This window comes from Phyllopteryx taeniolatus, chromosome 21 (genome assembly GCF_024500385.1).
Source record: "Phyllopteryx taeniolatus isolate TA_2022b chromosome 21, UOR_Ptae_1.2, whole genome shotgun sequence".
NCBI lineage: Eukaryota > Metazoa > Chordata > Actinopteri > Syngnathiformes > Syngnathidae > Phyllopteryx > Phyllopteryx taeniolatus.
The window spans coordinates 1,870,796-1,890,072 of NC_084522.1; the positions used below are offsets into that span (position 1 = coordinate 1,870,796).

Sequence of the window (19,277 nt, forward strand, 5' to 3'; positions counted from 1 at the left end):
AAACAAACAAACAAACAAACAAAAAATCCCCCCCCCAAAAAACACGTAAAACAAAAAGTCAGCATTTGAAGCCATCCATATTGGCGGGAGGCTAATAAATTAGTGGGCAGTAAAACAGGCGTTAAAAGAGGTCATAAAGCACTACGCTGACAAACGTCACGAGAGGTTATCGACAATTTCAGTCTTGAAGAATAACGCTGTCTTCATATCTGTGTTCTTTCCTCGTTTCTCTTTTCTTTTCCCGAAATTGACCACCTGAGGGCTTTGACCTTTTTTTTTTTTTTTTTTTTTTCCCCCTCCCCGCTTTTCGGCTACACTTCCGGCCATTCCTGCAACTCTTCCACAGAGGGCGACTCCACAAGGGGGCGCACGTTCCCCTTACAAACACCAATGATGCTCATGTGAGTATTCTTTTCTTTTTTGGACGCGCCGCCACCCGTCCCATCAATGACTCTGTGCGGCCACACGTAATGCGCATGCCAGAAACCGCCACTTTCAGGTCCTCCTCATGTTTTCTGGTTCTTCCCTGGTTCTTTCCTTGTTGCTGTGACCTTCCATTCCACTTCCATGGCTCTTCCCCAATGTTTGGCCACTTTTACCCCAATCTTCCACCCTTTCATGTTCCTATGAAGTTTCCCAGATATTTCTGTGCAGTTGTTGTCTTCGATGCGTTTATGGTTCTTCCCTGGTGATGGTTTCCTGTTCTGTTGTCCAGTTACGTTCCATTCCATATCCGTAGTTGTTCCCCAATGTTTTTTCCAATGTATCCCCAGTTTGACCCCAATCCTCCCACTGACTTTGCCCCGATAGTTCCAGTAGTATTTTCATGCGACTATCGATGCTGTCACGGTTCTTCCTTGATGGTTCCCGGCTAATGTTCCCTGATAGGTTTCATTCCGTCTTTGTGGTTCTTTCCCAATATTTGGCCAGTTTTACCCCAATCTTGCGCCCTTTCAGTTTCCCCTCAGGTTTTCATGATAACTGTCTGTACTTTTCTGTTCCCCCCCCCCCCCAGGCGCTATTTAACCTTTCGTTGCCGTTCCGCTCCGTTCCATTTGCGTGGTTTCTGCAGTTTTCCCCCAATCTGCCCATGCCATTCCACCCTCCCCAGATCATTCCTGGCAGGTTTCCGCACACCTCCCAGGTGTGTCTCACCTCGACACGCCCCCGATTTGCCGCGCTAAATGCTTTGATTCCGGCGTTTGCCGGCGTGTGATTAAATTGAATTCCGTCCTCTCTCTCGAGGGTCTTTCCCCCCCCACCCCCGGCCCCCTCGTCTTGGTGTAGCGATGCAGGTCAAATGCTCGTCTGTGTGTGTGTGTGTGTGTGTGTGTGTGTGTGTGAGAATTAAACGCCTCCTCACTCTCTCCTCCTCGCGCTCCTCCAGCAAGGCCAATTACTGAAAAATGGCGAGTATTTGCGAATATGTAATAATTTTCCAAACCGATTTTCCAACCAGAAACTGAACGGCCACACTCGAGTGATCCATTGTGTTGCCGTGTTGTGTGGGGTTAAAAAACAAACAAACAAACAAAAAAGTCCTGCATAAATCTCTGCTGATGTGATGATAGTGTCCTCGGTCAGTCTGGCAAAACCCCCAAAACAAAACAACGTGTAACGCGCTTGGCCGCATCGAAGGCAATCGTTGCTCGAGTGGGTTTGCGCCGTCTTCGTTTGGCTTCGTATTGCGCCGGAAAGTTTTGGGACCAAGTGGTCGGCCGCCACATTGGAGCGTTTCTTGCCGTTTTATGGCCGCCGTCAAAGCTGACAATTGAGTGGGATTCCACAACAAATGTCTTTCTTCAGAGCTTCTTTCCTTCCTTATTTCTTCCCTTGTTTTGGCCTTTCAGCTTCCATTCAGTCTCAATTCGTCTTCCTTTTCCTTCCTCCCGCCTTTCATTCTCGTCTTTCTGACTTCTTAGCATTTTCCTTCCTTCCTTCCTGTATTGTTCCTCGAGTTGTAACTTCTTTCCTTCCTATTCCTTCTTTTATATTCCTTCCCCTCTTTTTCGATTCCTTCATTTTAGGCGTCATTTCCTTCTTTGGTCCTTCCTTCTTTCTTTTCTCATCCTTTGTTTTTTGATTCTTTTCATGTCCTGTGACTTCCTCCCTTCCTGCTTTTCATCTGTCCTTCATTTGTGGCTTCCATTGGCCCACTTCTCCTTCTTGCTCGCTCCTTCTGTTTTCCTCCCCTTCCTCTTCCACCTTTTTTCCTCCATCCATTCTGTCCGTCCCTGTTCTTCCTCCTTTCCTTCGTTTTTCCTTGCCTCCCTTTCCTTACCTTCTTTTGTGGATACTGACTTCTTGCTTTCCTACCTTCTTCCCTAATCTTCTTCATCCTTCTTTCGTTTGTGGCTGACATTCACCAACTTATCCCTCTTCTTGCTCCCTCCTTTCCTCTTCTTCCTTTTGTTCCCATTCTTCCTTCTTGTCTTTCCTTCCCTGCTCTCTGCTTCCCTCTTTCTTCCTTCCTTATGTCTTTCGCCCATTCAACCTTCCTTCCCAATCCTTCATTTGTGGCATCCATTTACCCACTTCTTCCTTTTTTGTCTTCCTTTCCTCCCTTGCTCCTCTGCTACTATCCTTATTTCTATCCTTCCTCTCTCCCCGCTGCACCTTTTTTTTCTTATCTCCTTCCATCCTTATCTAACGGAATGATGCCATCGCAGGATGACATCACACAGGGAAGTCGGCGGGGGGGCGCCACTGAGCCCGGCCGCTGACCTTCTGCCATCGAGCGGGCTCGGCGTGGCGAGAAGCGGGAGGCCAGATGTCGCGCTAATTGATGGCGCTCGCTAACCACGCCGCCGTCGTGGAGCTCAGCGCCGCAGTCCTGTCCTGGCCGCACGCGGGGACCTTCCCCTGGCAAGTTACTCGGAAACAAATCAATGTGTTTTGATGTACATGTATTTATTTTAAGCAAAACAATAAAACATAAAAAAATGATAAGAAAAGTATATATCCCAAAATATATGTACATATGCAAAACATCCATTTTCTAGCGCTTATCCGAGGTCGGGTCGCGGGGGAAGCAGCTTTAGCAGGGACGCCCAGACTTCCCTCTCCCCAGCCACTTCATCCAGCTCTTCCGGGGGGATCCCGAGGCGTTCCCGGGCCAGCCGAAGGACTTCGTCTCTGCGGCGTGTCCCGGGTCGTCCCCGGGGTCTCCTCCCGGTGGGACGTGCCCGGAACACCTCGCCGGGGGAGGTGTCCGAATCAGATGCCCCAGCCACTTCATGTGCAAAACCTATTTTTTAATATAAAAAAAAAAAAGAACAAAAATTAAATGTTTTTGGTTTTCATAAATAACTAAAAAATGTATAATAAAGTCGGTGGAGATTGCCTTATGTCATTTTTATAAATTAATATATGCAAAATATTAAAAGATAAGTATATAATACAAAATGTAAACAAATATAAAAAGAACAAAAATCTAACATTTATGTAACTATTAGTTTTTAGTAAAATGTATAGAACAAAAATAAAATACCAAGAATTATCTGCAAATGAAATGGCAATAAATAATCTTAAAATGTTTTTTAAACATACCACGATTTTGTTGAACTGTTTTTACACTTGACACTTTTCTTTGTGTACTTTTTGCTTGCATAGATGGCGAATAAGCTCGTCTTGCTCCCGTTGCTCGTCACGTCGCGAGCCGCCGTCGCCGTGGAAACCACAGCAACGCACGCACATAAAAGCAGGTACCGTTTTCTTTCCTTTTTTTCAAGCAATCTCTCTCTCACACACACACACACACACACACACACACACGAGATTTGAGGAAAGACACAAAATCCATGAAGTGGAGGCAGAGTGAGTGAGTGGCAGGTGGACTGCACGGCCCCCGAGACTCATAATGAAGAGTGTGTGTGTGTGTGTGTGTGTGCGCGCGCGCGCGTTACCCATTTCACTGCCTCCCACCAGCCATTAGATCAGTTGTTGTGGCTGTATCGATCTCTCTCACGCGCACACACACACACACACACACACACACACACACACACCCTTCTGTCATCACAGAAAGCTCATTATTTTTTTCTTGACTATGGGGTTGTGGCATTTTTTATTTTATTTTTTTCCTCCCCTTCATGTCTTTGTAAGTTAACCTCGCCGGTCGTGCACAAACATGCGCCTGTTCTTCCAGTTTTGCAAAGTATACTCACCAATCCAGAAATACAGGTTTGGGCAACTCTCCAGAGCAAAGTGCCCAGGCCGCTGGCATCGGCGTCCGCCCGGAGGTGCCTCGGATCGGACACATATCCTGACCGAGGCCCTTCCAAACTCTCCAAATTCCATATTTTTTTTCAAATATTACGCATCAGCCATTGTTTCCTAATTGGGCCCCCATGTGCATGTTCTTCCGGTTTTGTAAAATATGCTCACAAATCCAGAAATACAGGTTTGAGAAAGTCTTGAGCTCCAGAGCTACTTGCCCAGCCCTGCTTGAATTGTTGCCCGCCAAGCGTGGCCTCAGATCGGGCAAATATGTTGACTCGGGGGGGGGCCCCCCAAAAAGTCTGGATCTTTTTTTTTTTTTTTTCTTTTCTCTCTTTCTCACGGCTCGGCCATTTAGTCTCATTCAGCATTTTCCCCCGTGCCGGATTTGTACGCCGTCCGGTGGCTTTTTAGTCGTCGTGCGGCTTTTGAACGCGAGCGCCACCTGTTTGCGGCGGGGAGCGTTACGCGAGGCTTGTTGGGATGCTTTGGGTAATGCATCCCAAGGCCGGCCATCAAATATGAATGAAGCGCCTCGCGTCCTCATCTATCTTTTATGCCTTTCATTTGTTCGGAGTGGCGCTGGGCATGCGGGACCGTCGACTACGAAAATATTTTTGGATGTTAGCGTCTTGTTCAGCGAATAATGGGCCAGAGCGCCAGCAGACGGTCCATTGTATTTAAAATAAAGAAAGAAAGAAAGAAAAACGAACACGGCGTACTGGCTCGTCTCGTCGTTCGGGCTGGAAGCCGTTCAAATGTTTGCGCGAATGACTCATTTAAGGACTTTATTTGTTATTTCATTGGATATGGGGAGGTTTAAGTTGCTGTCGACGGTGTTTGCATCCGACGAATGTACGCCAGGTTAATCCCTGGCACCTTGTGTTTTAGTGGCGCGCTAACGCTAAATTATTCAAAACTGGCACGACGGCAAGCTAAAAAAAAAAAAAAAACCTGCACGACTGCATCAAATATAAGCGTGAGAGATGTTAAGAGCATTGGATTTGCCAATACGGATTTCAATATAGAAAAAGCAGCGATGAAATTCAAAAGAAAAATGCTGCTCAACTCTCCGAAAACGAGATCCACAAGAATGTTCTTTTTTTTTTTTTTTTTTTTTTGTGCCACACGTGCACTAATAGCTCGTTGCAGTTGGGCAGAATCATCACATCTCCAAAATGACTTTTTGGCAAAGGAAAACAAACGACGCCATCTTGCTTGAATTAGCAAACGCTGAATTGCAACAAGAAAATAAAACAATGAGCGAACTAAACTGTGTGATAGGCGGAAATTCATCTGTGATCAAACAGTCATCCATTTTGATCTGAACAGGTATGCATCTAACCTAACAAACAATTTTCACTCGTTATTGCCTAAAAAAACGTCCAGGCTTTCAATCTTGAGGCGACATAATGCCGCACGGCTCCCGCAGAGTCAGGGAAGAGGCGGAGTTTTAAGACGGTTTGAGTGTCAGAGAGATTTGTTTGAAGATAAATAACAGTTGAAATGATTCAAAACATGTTTTGCTCTTTGTGTGTGTGTGTGTTTCCATCAGTAGCATCTAATTAGTGTGACAATGTTTATTAATAGTTGGGGGCTAACGTGCAATAGCGTGACCGCCGCCCGCCGGCGGCCTCCGATTATCCGGCTGACGCGTTGACGTCCCGTCACTTCCCGCTCGTCGCGAGCGCTCTTCTCGGAAGCCGAGCTGACGCCGGGAACGCCGCGGCGGCTCGCGCAGGGAAACGGCTTCGAACGTGGACAGCACGTCAGGTGGCGTTAAGTGCCAGCACGCTTTTCATTTGGCCTCTTTTTCACTTTCTGCCTTCCTTCTGTCCTTCCCTTCCTCCATCCTTTCTTCTTTTTCCTTCCTCTTTCTATCTTCCCTCCATTCTTCCTGCTTTTTCCCTTCCTTCCTTTTTTCACTCCTTCCTTTCTTCTTTCCCCCCTTCTTCCTTCCTTCCATATGTCCTTCTTTTCCCTTTCTTCCTTCCATCTTTTCTTTTTTCCTTCCTTTTTCTCTTTTCATTCTTCCCACTTCCTTCTTTCCTTCCAGACATCCGGAATGCGTCTCGGTTCAATCGCGCCGTATTTGACCCACGGGCACGTCGGAAGCGTTCACTGTAAGTGCCGTTATGTAAGACGCGAGCCGCCTTTTTCTTCTCTTCTCTTTTCTTTTCTTCTTCTTGTCGTAATCAAAATGGCGTCCTCCCACGGCCGGCGCACGGCTCCTTGGAAGCCAGCGGCCCGTTTGATTGGACGCGCTCTTGATTTAATTTGCGGCGTGCATAAGCAGCGCCGCCGATAACATTGTCTGACCAGGACAAATGTAGCATGGCAGCGTAGCAGCGTCATGTAGCATATCCCCCCCCCCCCCCCCCCCCCCCTTTTCAAGATTACCTTCTCGAGGACGCCCTTTGATTTAAAAACGTGTTCACATTTGTATTTGTTGATTGATTTATTTTATTTTTACGCAACGCATGTTTTAGCAAAGAACGGATGAAGTCACAAAAACTAAAAACATTTTTTACGGGGAAAGACGATTTGCGATACGACTGCGTTGGGTTACAAGCGTTGTCATGGAACAAATTCAACTTGTATTTCAAGGTAGCCCTGTAAATTGTATCCCGTCGTAATTGGACTAAATCGCATCACGTTGTATCATAGCAACCCTGCCCTAATTTGCATGGATCGCATCGAGTCGCAATTGGAGTGAATCGTACCTCGTCATCATTTGAGGGAATCCTATCACATTACATTGTAATTACAGCGTATCGACAGTGATCTGTAGTGTATGTCATCCAAACGGCCAGACGTGACGCCGAAACGCTGCAATCCAACGGGAGAAAAATCTTTGGCGGAGCGAATCCCCGAGAAGGTGACGGCGTGCCGATTGATGACCCGTCAGGCTTCCCCTCGCTCATTCTTTCAAACAAGCCGCCGACGAAGCGCTCGGATATTTCATCAGCGGCCACGTCCCTCCGCGTGAATACGTGAAATATGGCTGCCCGGATTGTCATTTTTCACACCGTCCCGTTCTGAATAGCTGCCGTATCGAAAGTGCCCGGCGACACGTGGCGCCGACTTATTTTGTTGAGGGATGTCCTCGGACCGAACCGTTCATCTCCATTCGATGAGAATAAGGCACGCTACTCATCAAATTTAGAGATATTGAGCTTCCGGGTGAAATTTCAAGATGAAGCTAAAATGCGCTGCAAGCGTTACAGGTGAACTTCATGTGGCCTTCTCGAAAGTTTAGAATGTTGAAAACGCTCAATGAACCCAATGGATCTTTACCGTGTCGAATGTTCCATCCCTGATTACTGGAGTGCAAACATCTGCGCGATTATTCCGCGTCCTTCATGGAGTACGCCGCAATTAGCGCAATACGTGGGCCCGGCGTGATTTGAAGGCTCGTATGAATGATTCATGAGGCCAGAATACGAGACGGGCGTTTGCGTGCGTTGGAAGTTTTTTTTTGGTCCCTTTTGACATTTGTGAGTCACGGCTTTCATCCCTCTGGCATCTGACCACTGTCCAAGTGTTTGGTACGATCCATTTTTTTCAAACACTCTTCCGAACATATGAAAGAGACTCGGTTGTCCGCCTGTTTTTAGCTTAAGTGCTACGGTAATAAAACGTTAAGGCTCCGCCGCGGTGTTTTAACGCCTCGGATCTGATTAATGGATGAGCGAGGGAGGACCTTAAGGCCCGCCCACCGGAAGATGTCGTGACCGCCGCTAATGTTAGCATGCTAGAGAGCCACGGCGGAGTAGATCGTGCTCGGCTGATGTTAGCTAACAACTGGGAGAAATCGAGACTCATGCTAACAAGGGGTGCGCTCGCGCTTGGCTTGATTAGGCGATATCAAGACAAGTACTCACGTTGGCATGCTAGAGCGCCACAAGGGAGGAGATGGCGCTTGGCTAATGTTAGCAAGCATAGAAAAAATCGGGGCAAGTGGGAGATATCAAGAATAATGCCCAGATACTTCGAACAGAAAACTATTTTCAAAAGAGCCCCATCAACAGTAGTAATATTACTCTTAATGGAATCGACAGATCAGATATTTGGATTTGTTTCGATTTAACAGCAGTTTAAGTTTAGCAAGTGTGCTTTGGATTCATAGCAATTGGACTTGGGTTTTGCAAAGCCATATCAACTGAGGGGGAAATTGAGTCGATGACCGCATCATCCGCATACGGATCACTTCGACTGTTTGGGACGCCAACATTAATCACATTAAGGAAAACAACAGTGGTTATGAAACAGACCCTTGTGGCACCTTTTTACAGAAATTCAGATAAGATGCGAGACATTTAGGTTTTTATTTGGAGGAAATTAAAAACCCAAAAGAATAAGAAAAATGGAAATGAGTTGTAATAGTCATATGTTAATCTGCTACTGTTCTGTGTTGATGTTATTTCTTTTATTTTTGCTCTGTTCTCTCGTTTCTCCATCTGCCCCTCAAAAACCGTCCAATAAATATCAGCATACAAGCAACCACAGAGGGAGTATTTCAAAGTCCCCCGTTGCACGGACAAGGTTCGGTAAAAAATGAAAAACAAAGAAAAAGAAAAAAGGCGAGAAGAAGAAAGAAGATATCCAGAAAATGGCTTACATTTCATCTTTTGAGCTAGCAGCAGCGGCGCTAGCGTTAGCATGCCGTCCCCCCGATGGACTGTCGACTGGCGGCGTGCGGACCTGCGGGGCCTCTGGCGATCGATGGCCGCGAGCTCAAAAATGGAGATGAGTGCTAGCGTCGTCGGTGTGCTCGCGCTCGCTCGCGGCTCGCGGGTGGGATTACTTCACGGCACGGATCGATGATTACTTCATCATCACTTTTAGCATCGAGCCACCACTCTGGCGGAGATCCTCTGTGCTGGCTAGCGCATTAGCTGCGAGATGCGGGGGGAAATAACGACACACATCCGTGGATTGGCCTAATTGTCAGTGTGTCTTGAATATAAATCATAATTTTGTATTAGAATTGATCAAATAAACAGTTATCGTATTGATGTTAAAGATCCCGTCTTATTACATTAAAACTTGGTCACAATTTGATTTCGACGGTATTGTGTCGTGTTATATCAAATGGTCGGATTTATCGCATCGTAATTGGAGTGAATTGAATCGTATTATTACAGCATCTTAATTTCAGTGTATCGGAATTGAATTGAATCGTATCATATTTAGAGCGAATCGCATTGTAAATGGAGTGATTTACATCACGTTGTACCATAACATCTTAATTTTAAGTTTTTTTTAGTTTTTTTTTTTAGCTAACCATCTATCGTATCGTAACGCATCGCATCTTAATTGGAGTCTTAATCATATTGTGGCATAATTCAATTGAATCTTAACTTGAGTCAATCGTAGCATAATTGTGAGTCAAAGAGTTGTACCAGATCTTAATTTAAATGTGTCGTAATTGGAGTGAATCTTAGCATACTGCATCTTGATTTGAGCGAATCGTATTGGATTGTAAATGGGGTGAATTGTTTCAAATCTTGAATGGGTTGAATCGTATCACAGCAGAATTGAAGTGAAAACTTTCAAATCACATCTTAATTTGAGTCAATCATATTTTAATCAGAGAGAGTCGTATAATATCATAATTGGAGTGAATCGTAATATATATATATCGTAATTAGAGAGATTCACATCACATTCAAATTAAAGTTGCTAGTACATTGTATCACATCTTAATTTGAATAAATTGTCTAGTAATTGAGTGAATGGTATTGTAACATATCGTATCTTAACTTAGTAAGTACATCATATCGTAATCGGAGTGAATTGTATCGTATCGGAATAGAAGTGAATAGTATATTGTATGACCCCTTAATTTGAATACATCGTATCGTATTTCGAGGATCATACTGTAGTTGGAGTGAATTGTATTATATTATATCGTCATTTTTTGAATTGTATCGCAATTGGAGCAACCCATATCGTACTGTGTCACATCTTAATTGGAGTGAATCGTTGTGCTCTGCGAACGAATCGTTGAGCGAGTGGCTTTTTTCGTGCGTGTAGCCAACGAGCGTTGCAGTCTTTTGCTTGTCATCGCCGCAGCGCAAAAACCAAGCTGACGAGTTAAAAAGCTTTCGTCACGTGACATCACCCCCCCTTTGCTCGCGCCCTCCCCCGCTCTATCTCCTCTTCCCACGCCTGTTTAACAATCCCGTGAATTATAGCGCAATCGTATTGTATTTTTTTTATTGGCGCGCGAGCGGGTGGGCAGGGGCTGCGGGGGAATTTAATCCCCTCGCATGGACGCGCGAATAGAAAAAGCACTCGGCCAGGCTCCGACCTGCAGGAAGTGCGGCTAATGGATGCTCTCCACGCGCCTCTGCTCCCGTGCTCGGCTGCGAGGCCGAACTAGAGTGGACGAGGGCTTTGTGGCATTTTGCCCACAGTCTCCTTGTGTATACAATTTGACTATTTACTATAGTCAACGTCTCAAAATGAAGACACATGCAAAATGTAAGCTTGCGCTTATATCTGGAAAAGAAGGCAGTGTTAGGTCATCACAGTCTTCACTTGGTTGCACTTTGCCCACAGTCTCCTCTTGGATACAATGTGACTTCTTACCCAGATGATGAAAATAAGCACATGCCAACGTTAGCTAACACTGTTGCTGTGCATAAATTCTCGACTCTGCGGTATTTTACCCCACATTCTCCACTTTGATGCACTTTGCCCTCAGTCTCTTCCTGGATGCAATTCTTTTCTTTACCTTGACCAACGTGTCAACAAAAATAACAAAAATAAGCACACATGCTAATGGTATCTTAGCCTGAGCGCAGTACAATGCAGTGTTAAGACGCCACAGTCTCCACTTTGCCCACAGTGTCCTGTTGGATACAATGAGTTTATTGTATATAATGTCATATTAAGACTACCACAATCTCCAGTTTGCTGCATTTTGCCCTTAGTTTCCTTTCAGATACAATTTTGTCTCCTTACCCCAGCCAACATGTCAACAAATAACAAACATAAATACCAATGTTATAACCTTACCTTTACTTACGCTTTGCAGTATTCGAGTCCACAATCTCCACTTGACTGCACTTTGTCCTCAGTCTCCTCTCGGATACAATTTGTGTCCTTACCATGGCCAACATCAAAAAAAAAAAAAGACACAATGCTATAACCTTAACTTAGACTTTTCAGTATTAGACTGCACAATCTCCACTTGGCTGCACTTTGCCCTTAATCTCCTTTTGGACAAAACTGATCTTCTTACTGTGGTCAACAAATGACAAACATAAAAAACCCATGCTAAATCTTATCTTAACTTAGACACTGCAATATTAGAACCCCAATCTCCACTTGGCTGCCTTTTGCCCCTAGTCTCCTCTAGGATACAACTGACCATGGTTTTCAACCCATGACAAATGTAAACACATACATTTTTACACACACACATTAAGCCCCAGCACGCCCGCAACCCTAGTGAGGATAAGCGGTATGGAAAATGGAAAAACATTTTACTCCACAATCTCCCCCCCTTGGCCGCTAAGACCTGTTGTCTCACTGCCCTTAATCAACTCAAGGATCAAATTTGTCTCCGTTGTTGTTGTTGTTGTTGTGTTTTTGCAGTTTTGTATCATTTGAGGTTCCCAAAAGTGAAAGTGAGCTGAGTCCACCATTTGATCGCCTCTCTCCCCTCGATAGGAACAGCTCTCACTCTTGACGCATTTTCATGTTTTCTTCACGTTTCATGTTTTTCCAAATCTTGCCGATTTGAATGCGTAAAGTCCCTGCGATGTTTTCCCACCTCGTTGTATTTGGCCGTGGGACGCGTGCGCCGTGCTTGGAGCGTCGCATAAAAGCCCCGTTAAATCCCTCTTGGCTGTTATGAGTCTGCCCTGCAAAAAGCCTGCATGCATGTGCATCCTCTCTCTCTCTCTCTCTCTCTCTCTCTCTCTCTCCCCTCCTCTGCATCCTCCCTCTGTCCTCCTCCATATCCACTGTTGCTCCCTCTTGCGCGCACCGTCGCCACCACCAGCAGCAGCGGCAGCATCAAGCGGCGCTTTTCTGACGCACCATCCGAAGATGAGCATCCCCCCTGCGGGCTGACTCCCTCGACATCCACCGTCCTCACCCACTTCCTCCTCCTCCTCCTCTTCTTCACCTCCATTTTCCGGCTTCAGTCGGGGCTTTATTTTCCTCTTTTGTACGGCGAGGATTGCGCACGCTTGGCTGGGAATTTACTTGGAAGCTGAGAGTCATCTGCTCCCCCCACCCCCTTCCTTGTTCTTTTTTTGGGGAGGGGGTGTATGTGGTGTCAGTAATTCCTCCGCACTCTCTGCGCCTTTTTCTTGGGAATATTCTGCAGTGTTTTTTCTTCTCTCCCCACTGCGGGGGCTGCTGCGGATTTTTGGTGCCCTCTCCTCGTCAGTGGGGGCGGGAGGGGGGGGGGGGGGGTGACCGAAGCCATCCCGGAGTAGCAGCACCCGGATCGGAAGCGGCGATGCCCACCTTGTGACTTTCGGGATTACCCCCTAACCCGCCCCTCACCAGAGCATGGCTCCGGCCCGGAGGGAGCGCGGCCGCCACGCGGCGCTCCTCCTCCTGGCGGCGGCGACGGCGTGCCGCCTGCTGGCGGGCACCGCGCTGGCCAAGGTGTGCAACGACCGCACCAAGCGCGGCCAGGACAACAGCTGGTTCGCCCGCGACGGCGAGAATTTGCCCATCATGGTGCTCATGCCCATGAACGAGTCTGCGCTGATGAGCAGCATCAGCCAGGGCATCGAGCCCGCCGTGCAGCTCGCCATCCAGCACATGCGAGAGTCCCGGAAGTACTCCTTCTCGCTCATCACCGAAATCTACGACACGGAGGTGAGCGTGCGCATGTTAAATGCCCCCAAAAATCTTCACTTTTGATTGACAGCTTCACAGAACCGTGTGCGTGGTGCTGACAGCTGTTTCCGATATTTTGCTGTCTTCATTTAAGCTAGACGACAGAGGGAAAAGACGCCTCGGTTTGATTTGCTCGGTTGCACCTGTACGCCTGACGCACCCCATTGAGCTAACAGGTTCGAGATGCCGACGAAAGGCTCGTATGCACCTAGTCCTAGATGCTTCCTCCATCCAGATGGTTAAAACACGCCCCAGTCTGATTTGCACAAGTTCCGGAAAACGGAGTGCTCGGTTGCACCTGTACGCCTGACGCACCCCATTGAGCTAACAGGTTCGAGGTTTCAGGCGAAAGGCTCGTATGCACCTAGTCCTAGACGCTTCTCCCATCCAGATGGTCAAACACGCCCCAGTGTGCTTTGCACAAGTTCCAGAAAATGGAGTGCTCGGTTGCACCTTGTCGTGGCGAAGTCTCGCAGCGTGTCCTGTCTGCAGGACGGGGTCAAAACACACCTGACTGTTTTTAGCACAAGTGCCTGCCAACAGAGTGCACCAAGTTTTAGATGCCACTGCCAATGTATCCTGCTGAGATTACGCCGTTAAAACGCCTCAGTGTGATTTGCCGTCGGAGTGCTCGGTTGCACCTGCGTGCCCGACGTACCCCATTGAGATCACAGGTTCGAAATACCGACGAAGGGCTCGGACGCACCCGGTCTTAGATGCCCGGGTTGACGTGAAAGGGTTAAAGAACGCCTCGTTGTGATTTGCACGAGCACTTGTTGACGGAGTGCTTGGATGCACCTAGTCGTGGATTCCTCTCTAGTTAAGATGACATGGTCAAATCATGTCGTATTTTTGTTTGACATATTCATAGAAGTGCGTGCATCACGGTGACCCGCAATGTTTCTGGCATCTTCGTCTGAGCTAGACGTCACGGTCAAATCGCGCCTCGGTGTTTTTTGCGCAAGTGCCTGCTGAAGGAGTGCTCGGGTGCATGTTGAATGAAACTCATCTTAGGCTCCTCCCCCGGCGCGGCCCGTCTTCGAACGAAGGCAAGTTTGGGAATGACTCAACGAGCGCTCTGTGCGAAATGAGCCGCATCGTGTGAAAGCCGTGTGGAAGCGTGCGCGGTGCCGCATCAGTTGCCATGCCAACGCAGAAGGACGGCGCGAGTTGGACTCAACTCGCCGTCCATCTGTCGGCTTTGGTGCCGTACATCATCTCATGGTCACACTGCTGCTGCTTCTTGGCTTTCTTTATTTTCCAGACTGTTTTTTTTTTTTACTATGGTCTTATTATATTCAAAGTTAATTATTTGTTGTAGTGTTTTTGACACATTGAAAAATTTCCCAGGTATTTTAATAACACGTTTTGCTCTTTTGGCTTGTTGAAATCTGTCAAAAAAAAAAAAAAAAAAAAAAAAAAAAAAGCTAATCAGCGTATCCAACAACACTGCAGCTCAGCTTACCTCTATTCTTAGACGTGACCTTTTTTTCCGTGCAGTTGGCCCGTTGCTTGCAAACAAAGCTTTCCTACGTGTTACTTTTTTATTTTAGTACTCACAGATAATAAAAACAAAGAATGTAGCTCAAGAGCCGTCCGCTAACTGCACGGAGAATATTTACACGCTTGCGGAAATCATCCCGGCGCAGCTCAGAGCGCTCCGAGTCAACAACGGAGCTCCATATTTGAATATGCTTAGTGAATATTTACACAACGTGGGACAGCGCGGGTTGCTAGCTAGCTAAGGGGCGCGTGTTGCTAGCTAGCTCAGGGGTGGCAAACTTTTGTTCTCACGTTTGACTTTGCTCATTCGTAGATGTGCTTTAAATAAACAATTAGTCAAATAGTTTTAATTCATACACTTATACATGAAAGAAATATTTACATTTGTATGTTTATATATTTTTATAGACTATTTTAAAAATCTATTTTATATATTACAATAATTGTATTTAATGAATATATTAAATATCACAAATATATAAATATATAAAATTAAATAACATTTGTATTATAAAAATATATTACGATATAAATATTTATTTTAAATTTAAAAAAAAAATCCATTTATTTGGTTAGATTGAGTCAACCAATTACTTTATACAATAATAATAATAATTAATAATAATAAGAATACTTTTTTATTATATTATTCATAATGTAGATTGTTCAATGAACCGAACATGTACGCATGGAGTCCATCCCAGCTGACTTTTGGCGACAGAAGCGGGGTACACCTTGGACTAGTTGCCAGCCAATCACAGGGCACATATAAAAGAGCCCTCCCACTCCAATGCACATCTATGAAGCTAACGTAAACGTTATTGGAAGCTGGAGTAACCGGGGGGGAAATACACCGTGCCGCCACGTTTGCAAGGGTGCGTCCTCTACATTGTGCTCGCACGTGTGCGTGTGTGCGCGTGCGTGCGTGCGTGTGTGTGTGTGTGTGCGCTGGGATTTAGCCAGGCAGATGTAAGTAATCAGTCCCCGAGCAGAGGCTCTTTATCCTTTTATCCCCAGTTGTGAAGCCGCAGGTCGAGCCGGTCGGGCCCGCTCGAACCCCCCGCTGGTGCTGACGAAGATGATGATGAAGATGAGTACTGTAGTTACAGGAGCGCGCGCTTGTTGTTTTGTTGAGGCACGGCGACGGCTGGGAGACGGGAGGCGGCGGATTATAAACGCAGCGCGGAGCTTAGTGCTGGCGGTGCTCGTCCATCTTCGTGTGGAATTTCGCCTAGCTGACGACCGATACTGTCGCCGGGCGGGTTGAGAGGATCAAGGCTTTGCATGTGGAGGAGGGGGGGCGGGGCAGGACGGGGCGGGGGGCCTCGAGCCGAGCGAGCGTCCCGTCGCTAAGCTCGCGCATTGGCCAGTTGGTGTGTGGCGGCCTTATTTGCGTCAATGGATGAATGCGATGCAAAATGCTAGCCAGCTACTTCGGTTGACTATTTACGATAAAGTTTTAGCTCCCCGGACGAAACGAGAGCGCAAATGGGAGTGCATTACCGACTAATAGGAATTAGGACGTTGACCGTTTCCTCTTCCCGTGGAGAAGGCCATCCCGTCCTATTTGAGGATCTCCGTCTCGTCTCTTTCCGACGCATTGATCTCGCTATCTGTGCATTGAGACGCGCGTTTGCGTTTCGGAGTGCGGCAGACGCTTTCGTCGTGACTCCTCTGCCTTTCCAACCAGGTTTGCACCAAACTGGAATTGGTGCACAAATGCCATCAAAACAATGTCTCATTTTCTTCTTATTATATTATTATTATTATAACATTCACAGCATTAAACATGATGCATATAAATGGGCTTTTTGAAAAAAAAAAAATAATAATTAGGGTGCTTGCTGGGTATAGGGGGTGCGCCATGTTGTTGAGAGGGTTACAAGGGTATCGTGTAATAATTACACATTTCATTTTCACCGTTAAATACTTTCAGCGGGCTTTTTTCAAACTTTTTTTTTTCAAGGTGCGTGGCAGGGCACTGGTGGTGCACCATAAAAAAACATTGCAGAGGGTGCGCAAGGTCGGAAGTGAAATGACATCCGTTAAGGTAATTGCGCATTTTCCCGCGTTAAACATAATGCCTTTCAGTTTTTTTCTCAGGCTGTGTGTGGGCACAGGTGGTGCACCGCGATGTTGAAAAGGTTGCAAGTGAAATGGCATCTGGTAGGATAATTCAACATTTACGCTCACGAGATGGCTTTCAGTTGGCTTTTTTGTAACTTTTTTTTTTTTTCCCCCCCAAGGTGTTTGTGAGGAACAGGGGGGGCGCCACGACATCGAAAGGGGTGCAAAAAATGAAAAGGCATTTTTTGCAGATTTCTAGTGTTACACATGATGCCTTACAATGGGCTTTTTTAATTTTTTTTGGAACATTCTTTTTTTAAATTATTCTTTTTTTATTTTTTATTTTTTTTTACTACAGGTGTGGTTAAAAGTGAAACGGCATCTCGTTTGATAATTCCACCTTTATAGCTTGCTAAATTGGATGCCTTTTACTCTTGTTTTCCAGAGAGTGAACGTTGATGGGGGTGCGCGCCGTGAAAAGTGTAATGGTGGCCTGGTTTCATGCAAAACGCACACACACACACACACTCACACGGTGTAGTACACATATGGTAGCGATTGCGCCCCGCGGCATCGCCCGAGGACGTGAGCATGTGGCAGCTCCACAGCGTCGCCAGATTGCTTTTTGCAAAAATGTAGCACGGCCACCTTGGTCCACCCGCTCGCCGCCACCAGCCCGGACATTTTCCACGACATGCTCATTATCCGCTTTGAAACGACGACAAGTAATCCACAAAGTCAGTCCATTCCCCCCCCCCCCCCAAAAAAAAATAGCCGTCAGAGTAAATGCATAAATCTTTCCGCAGACGTGCAAGGTCTGCCCGGCGGCCTCAGCACCTTTCACAATAAAAGCCGTCACCACTGACAAAAGGGCAAACGTAAATGTGCCCAAATTGACGCGGCAGAAGGCCGTTACTTTGACAGGCTCCATAAAACTCGCCGACCTTCTCGTGAAAGCGAAAATAAAAACACCGCAACTTTTTACACTTTGAGGAAGTGAGCAGATGCGGCAACTCTCATTTATATTTGATATGGAACCCCAAAAAAAAAAAAAAAAAGTGCAAAATTAAGCTCGCACGTATCTCGATAAGCGTTAATATTTAATACCCTTTAATGATTCGAAAGTGCGAAATAAAGGTCTGAAGCAACCGAATTTAAAACAATCCCCAAATACGTAGGTGTAAAATCAACTATGCTTTTGTATTTAATACAGAGCAATGATTTGAAAGATGACGAAATGAAGGTCTACGTAGAACATAGTTTGTCATCCAAATAATGTAGCTAGCACGCTAGGCTAGCACATGCTGATATTTCTCTTTGGTCTGTGGTGCGGTTGCGATTGAGCCCCACATATTCTGCTTAGTAACAAGTGCCCAAGAATCCCCAAATAGATGTAAAATCAACTCTCTTGTTTAATACAGAGTAATGATTCAAAATTGCGACGTTAAGGTCCGCCTAGGCCCAAGTTTGCCATTCAAATGCCCTAGCGCACGCTGCTAGCTTATGCTGTTGTTTCGCTCCCGTGCGCCCCCTCATGAAAGGCGCTTTCATATTGTTATTCATATCAAGTCAGCGTGCGGCTGTTTTTGCAAGGCGAGCCGTTAGCGTTACGGATCGGATTTAGCCTCACACGACGAGCAAGGGTGCGGGCGCACGTGCTCGTTGCCCCCAGAGGCGCCGGCGGGCACTTGACACCGCCGCTTCCCAGAGGGCCGACACGTTTGTTGTCACGGACGCAGCTGGGGACCTGTGGCGGGTTGCCACCGAGGAGAAGGAAAAATGCGCTCTGTTGCTTTTATTTTTTTTCCTTCCTTTCACGCTTCATCCTCCTGCTCGTCATCTTCACGTCAACACACTTTTTTGATGGGTCTCATGAGCACACCCGACTTCAGCCAGCCTTGGAAGTGCTCCTCCCAAAGAGAATCGCTCCACTTCCTCTCGTGTGCCGACACAAAAGTATTGGGACGTGCAAGAATAATAAAGTCGATGAATCGGTTCAACCCCGAGCGACCGCGCGATCACGTGACCACGCCGTCGACACCTTTTTGTGTTCCGCCGCCTCCGTTTGGCCCGCTGCTGCTTGTTAGCGGAAAACAGTTGGCCGACGCCGCTGTGAGCTAAGAGCGATAACGGCACGCAAACACGCACGTACGGTACAGTACACCCACACACACGCGCGCACATTTGGTGCCGCAACGGATCACAAAAGGCTGCGCCGTGACGATAAGAGATCGAATGAGCCCTAATCTTTGCGCGTCCTTATGCGTGTTTGCAGGTGTGTGTGTGTGTGTGTCGATTATTGTGCATGAAATTCTGATGTGTATCAGAGGAAATTAGCAGATCAATTATGAAATAATGACAACATATATTGGAAAAATAGAAGGATATTAGAAAAAATATACTTCCAACTCGACAGCGTTAGGGAGAAAAAAAACCATCTAAACTCTTTTAGAAGATTGGTGAAAAATATGCAAATACTCAGAAAATCACAAAAATATTAGACAAAAACAATAAATATACATCAATAAAAATATACATGAAAAAATAACACATATAATAACAAAAAAATAATATGAAATATTATAAAAAAGAAAAAAAATCCATACTCATAAAATAAT

The 19,277-nt window shown here is 46.2% G+C and overlaps 1 protein-coding gene across 2 annotated transcripts in view; it reads left to right on the plus strand.

Moving 5' to 3' along the window:
* The first annotated feature begins 3,616 nt into the window (after window positions 1-3,616).
* The window catches only part of gabbr2 (gamma-aminobutyric acid (GABA) B receptor, 2), a 91,408-nt gene continuing 75,747 nt past the window's right edge, over window positions 3,617-19,277 (plus strand). The window contains exon 1 of one of the 2 annotated variants that reach the window (XM_061760065.1): window positions 3,617-3,704. Coding sequence is in view for 1 of the 2 variants with exons in the window: in XM_061760064.1 (XP_061616048.1) it covers window positions 12,754-13,068 (315 nt within the window). In the remaining variant the exon portion in view is untranslated. Of the gene's footprint in view, window positions 3,705-11,320; window positions 13,069-19,277 lie in introns of those variants that run through there. The other variant, XM_061760064.1, reaches the window with a different exon arrangement.